The following is a 6000-nucleotide window of genomic DNA, read 5'->3' on the forward strand; positions in this document are numbered from 1 at the left end:
AGTTTTAACAATTTAATTTCAATTTTACATTTGCATGATTATTTGAATTCAATTTTAAATTTGCATTATTATTTGAAATTACAGATTATATAAAAACAACGATTTGTTAAATAAAAAATATAGTAAAACGATGCTGAAAATTGAAAATTTAGTTGGCAACTGAGGCTAACATATTGGGCAACCGATATACCATTCACAACAACCGAATATATGTGAGCGGCAACCGCTTATATATCGAGGCTAATTTTCACAATCGCGTATATTTTCATCAATTTTATCACTTATATCATATTAAAGTTATAACACATCATCAAAATATATCTTTATATATTGTGATTAAAGAAATCATATTATACTATTCGAAAATCATGCAACCCTTTATTGGAGAAAATAAAACTATAGCATGTTATATGATAATTACTTGTTACTTAACATTTTAACAATTGAATTTTAATTTTACATTTGTATGATTATTTCAAAGGCTTAATTATATAAAAATCACGATCACGTGTTTAAAAAATTACTATCATAAACATTTATTTAGTTATATAATTATTACTATAAGAAATTCAATGTGATTCTTTTAAGTTAAAATTTGAATCTTGTAGTATGTTTTATTAATATGTACATGCTATTATCCTTAGTAGCATGAACTTTTCATTTAAATAGTTTTTTTAACAAAATTTTTGAATTTTTTAAATATAACAAAATACACTATATCATATTTAAAATATTTTAATTAACATTTAGTTTAAAGATTATTTTTTATTATAAAAATACGATTTTTTTTTTTACTTGTAATTTGAAGTTTGTTACTTAACATTTTAACAATTGTATTTCAATTTTACATTTGCATTATTATTATAGAGGCTTGATCAAGTGTTTAAAAATAGTAAAACGAGGCAGAAAAATTTAAAAGTTAGTTGGCGACTGATCGAGTGTTTAAAAAATAGTAATGATTGAAAACCATGAATCAAAATATATTAATTTCCTATAATGTGTGATACTTTTAAATTTGCAACTATTGAATTTCAATTTTACATTTGCATGAATTTACAAATGATTTTTTCAAACTAAAACACATATATGTATGTGTGCGCTTATTCTTTTAAATGAACATAATATTTTTTTTTTGAATAAAATTTGTTTTCAAACATATATTTAAAATTAGTAAAAGAATCAATGTAGAATGAACTAACCCAAAGTAATACTTCTGAATCCTTGAAACAAAATAATTAAGTAGTGCCTCGGCTAAGATACCATTACAATATGTCATAAAATCTACCATATATATTCGTTCAAACTTAACCCACGTTTGGCTAAATGGGTGCCAAACTTGGAATGGATTGTGATGGAGAAATAACCGCTTCGTCCAATGCAACCACCATCCCACGATCTGTTAATATTTTTAAATCACGTAAAAATTCATAACAGAAATATGGGAAAACAAAATCAGAACTACCTTTGCGGGCCTCTTGTAGAGGTGTGTGTTGTAGTGGACTTTCTATCTTTCGTCGTTTCTCTGGTGGAATCACAAAGTCCAATTCAACAACACCATGATCTGTTGTTATTCTTAAATCACATAAAAATGCAATAACATAAATATGAAAAAAAAAAAAGAATAAAAACTACCTTTGAGGGTTTTTTGCACGGGTTTGTGCTCTAGTCCTCTAGTGGACTTTCTCATATGCTCCATCACTATTTTCAAGTTTTCCTCTAGTTGTGAAAATCTTTGGTTCAAGTGGAGTTCCATCCGTTCAATACGGGATTCCATCTTTTCTAGTTTGGAGTCAATGTGTTGCATCGTTTCCATAATGACACTCTTTGTTTCAACATAATCATGGATTTTGGATGTACCATTTACAGTAGAATTGTGTTGAGGGCATGGTTGGGTAGATGCACCATCATCTACACGAGATTGTCTACAATAAACAGCCTTTCCCTGTAACATCAACTCAACAATTTTCTCCACAACTGCATCTGGGGAAGAATCTTTAAATTCACCATTTATATAATATGAGGAAAATAATTCATCGGCGGTTGGTGTCAACATACCAATAATATCCTGCACATTTAATTTAAATCCATAAATGTAAATTCAATACCTTATAATCTCAACTACATATTATAAATAATTTAATACTTACCTTTTCAGATGAGTTTGCAGCTGCAACTATCTTCACATGTGTCGGTGCTGCTTTTTTATTCCATTTGTTAGTCATCCATCGACACATTCGAGGAAGTTGTAAGTCATTGCCCTCTTTCAACTTAGCAAACGTGCTTGCAATACCAGGTATACATTCATAGGCAAGTATCTAAATTAGTAAATAATAAGATAAGTTAATAGACATATAAACATTAATATAAACCATACCAAACAATGCATTAATTTCACTTACTTGTAATGGTTGGAGGAATCCACTGAGATTATAACTTGCACCTCTGGCACATTTTTTTGATTTCTTTGATTTTATAAGTTCTTTTTCTTTTTCACTCATGTTTTTTCTCAAACTCCTCAAAACTTCCTTAAATGCTACTGTACCCCATGGGTACTTGTTAAAATTTTCTAAATCTTCAACCAGCTGCATCAACTTCAAATCTATAGGTGGGTTCTTTTTTTTCCTTATGGGCCAAAGAACACCAGCAACAAAAAACAAACAGGCCAACTTCACCTTTTCTAGATTTACATTATTTGCATATTCACAATTGATTTCTACTAATCGATCCTTTACATCATCCAAAAAAACTTGCTTCATTCCATTGAAATGTCTCTGATAAAATTTCATGTTATCCACAATCATCGGAAAATTATTAGAACAATCAAGTCCTGTTATCAAACCATACTCCAACATCGAAAATCTTATCGGCCTCTTGCGAACAACCATCCAAAACTCTTTTTTGTTTCTTATATATGTCTGTCGGAGCATTAAATACCACAAAATTTGACTAGATATATTGAAATCTTCAGCACACTTTATGAGATTCCCAAATTGAGTTCTCAAAATCATGAAATCAAGCTCTGCCTCATTCAGATTTTGCAATATAGTTTCTGATACTATATTATAACGTGACTGCACTGAAAGTTTACAATCAAAGTGTGTACTTCTTGATAATTGTGTCTTTAGTTGTATCTGCATGCATATTGATAAATAATAATTTTAATCAAACATATTCAACACAAAAAATGTATCAGATGATCCCACGGCAAAATGTAATCGTGACATTAACGATTCCGCAAGCTTAGCAAACTTAAATCTAATTAAAACTGTACTAAAAAAAATCTAATTAAACTTGCATTAAAATTTTTTTGACACTTTGTTCAACCCCAAAAATACATTCGGGTAATCCACATTATATTTACCAAGGCATTATTGCTGTGGAGTGCTTTAGAAGCTTGTTACAGACACAACATGGAACACTTCAGTGATGTGAATGTACATAACATAAAAATAAATAATGTTTTGTTTTTTCAATTTATTATTTATCTTTCTAGTTGGAGTTAACTTTGTCTGAATGTAGTTGGCTCGGTGGTCCAACAAATCTGGGTAAACAAAATTTCTTCAAGACAAATCTTAGGTGCCTATAAGATTATATTTACACTTAGCCCAAACTTTTTCTTCTCCATTCTTCAACAAATCATGGGTAAATAAAATTTATTCAAAATTCAAAAGTCAGAGTTTCTGTTTATTGTTCTTTTTTTTTTTTTGCTCTATTCACAAACCTTAATCGTCTCTGCAGAAGTTAGATGTCGATTCATTTTCTAGTTATTGCTTTATGCTGTGTTTTCTTGATTCCCCTCCAAATTCGGTTAAACATGTATAACAAAAGTAAGAGAAAACAGGTGCCTATAGCCTTATATTTATACTTACCCAAACTTTTTCTTGCTCCATTCTCACTTTTCTCTGATTTATCTTCGCTTGTTACCCTTTCCAACAAAAAAACAAAAATTATACATCAAATAAAATCCACATGGTAAAGAGCAGTAAATAACAAGAAAAATCTTGTATCCCAATATTACCTCTTGCAATCAAAGATTTTTTAACGTAAAAACCAGAAAATGGGTGTGGTTGTTGGAAAAGATTTCGAGGGAGAGAACAGAACGAGGCGCCGAGAGATGGAATGATGGGGTAGGGTTATTTATAATGACCCGTTTCCTCTTCTTTTGTTTTGTTTGACCCGTTAAAAAAATAAATTGATATTCAAATATAAATATGATAGTTTAATATGAATATATGCATATATGGAGGGAAATTTTGGCCTAACGTGTCAATTTTAATAAAGAGGTCATTTTTTTAAATAGTCAGTGTGGGGAGGTCATATACCTAAATTTCCCTGAAAATTGTGGATATAAATAAAATTTAAGTTTTGAATAACATAAATTTCCTGTAATTATTCCTAATATGGAATCTTCATAGTCGTTTATCTCGTACAATAATTTCAATTGGTGAATCAATTCCTTCTCTGAAATGAGATGAAACTATTATTTCAAGTCCTTCGATAAATATATATATATTTTAGTTTATTTCTTTCATATTTTGTTGCTTGTTTCATAATTGACTCTACCTCTGTTGCTATTAGAAGCAGTATTTCATTTTTATGTTCAAGATTTATTCGTAAAGATTTTTTTTGTTTTTTGTTTTTAGAGAATAAAATATATGACTATTTCTTGGGTTTAATGTTTGAGATATTTTAGTAAAAACTCCCTGACTGATTAGAAATTGTTGCGAAGAACTGTCGTTTTTAAATTTTTTAATTTCTAAAAACTTTTGTTGATTGAATGTGATATTTAAATCATATTCTTTATTATTCTCAAACTCTTCGATTTCCAGATCTGCCATTAATAAATAACAGAAGATATTTTTTTTTTGAGATTTATTAATCTTTGTTCAATATCTGCTATATCTTGAATTATTAAATCATCTTCTTCAAGATTGAAGAGTGATTTAGGGCTCTTTCATGAGCCTTTAATTGTTCTTTAGTCATATCTATTCTAAAACTAATGTTCTTAGTAGCCATATTAAATATGCTAAGTTTATATTTTGATTGTACTAAAGTACATCTCTTATTGATCCAGTATTTTTGTTCTTGAATCTAATTTCTAGATCTTATGAACATACTTTTTCTTTAAATGTTTCTTCAAATTATTTTCCTAGAGGTGATTTGGATTTCTTAGATCCTGAAGCCATAAAATTTTTAGAACTGTTAGTTATGAATTTAATCCTTGATCTTCTAACTCTGGCTCTGATAACAGGATCATATTGTTCGATAAATTGGTTTTCTAAAAGAAATAATCGTTGATTTATTGTATAAATTTCATTGTAGATCTGAATACATACTGGATCTGTATTTAATAAAGTCTTACTTTTATTTCTCAAATTTATAAGTTTTTCTTTTAAATTAATTATTTCTTGTTTGATAGTCATACCAGGCATATTTTAGAATTTTTCCAGGTTGTGGAAATGACAAAATTTATTTATAACAAATAAATGATTTGAATCAAACTTGGTTTCATTCATTGGTTACTATTATGAATTTTAATTGATAAACTGATTCGAAAATAGTTAAATCAAAATTATTTATATGAAATTCATGAAATATATCATATTCATGATCATCTTCTGTTTCAAACCAATTTTAAATTATTAATTTTCAATTTCTTATAAAAGATAATGACACAATTTGTTTACAAAGATTTGAGAGTTGATAAGGTTTTAAATTTTTAATTAAGGGCAGTGGTAGCGCTTAATCGTGTCACGCCCAAATTACCCGACTCAATCAGATAAACAAATAATGCAGTAGTGTGAGTAGGGATTGTTCCCACGAGGAAAGGAAAATTCAATGTGTTCTTAAATAAATAAAATGGGGGTTTTGAGGTTGAGATTAACTACTGAAACTTTTAAACAATTAAAATTCACTAACATGCAAAATTAAATAAAAGACTGGAGAAAATCAACAGGAGACGAGACTTGGTATCGGTCGACTACACCCTTGATATTCATT

The 6000-nt window shown here is 28.6% G+C and overlaps 1 protein-coding gene across 1 annotated transcript; it reads right to left on the reverse strand.

Moving 5' to 3' along the window:
• Positions 1 to 1319: 1319 nt before the first annotated feature.
• On the reverse strand, positions 1320 to 2885 carry LOC140878134 (uncharacterized). Its single transcript, XM_073281745.1, has 4 exons — positions 2400 to 2885; positions 2148 to 2315; positions 1633 to 2065; positions 1320 to 1396 (listed from the first exon to the last, which is right to left on the reverse strand). Exons 1-4 carry the CDS (start codon positions 2883 to 2885, stop codon positions 1320 to 1322), a joined length of 1164 nt encoding a protein of 387 aa, XP_073137846.1.
• Positions 2886 to 6000: the final 3115 nt, after the last annotated feature.

Source organism: Henckelia pumila, chromosome 2, assembly GCF_033568475.1.
Source record: "Henckelia pumila isolate YLH828 chromosome 2, ASM3356847v2, whole genome shotgun sequence".
NCBI lineage: Eukaryota > Viridiplantae > Streptophyta > Magnoliopsida > Lamiales > Gesneriaceae > Henckelia > Henckelia pumila.

Excerpts from the sequence above, each read along its gene's own strand:
- LOC140878134 (XM_073281745.1), bottom strand. The coding sequence starts at position 2,885 with ATGGTTGTTCGCAAGAGGCCGATAAGATTTTCGATGTTGGAGTATGGT. Across the intron at positions 2,316-2,399 it reads GATTCCTCCAACCATTACAA|ATACTTGCCTATGAATGTAT; the intron begins GTAAGTGAAATT and ends TTACTAATTTAG. Across the intron at positions 1,397-1,632 it reads CGTGCAAAAAACCCTCAAAG|ATCGTGGGATGGTGGTTGCA; the intron begins GTAGTTTTTATT and ends AAATATTAACAG.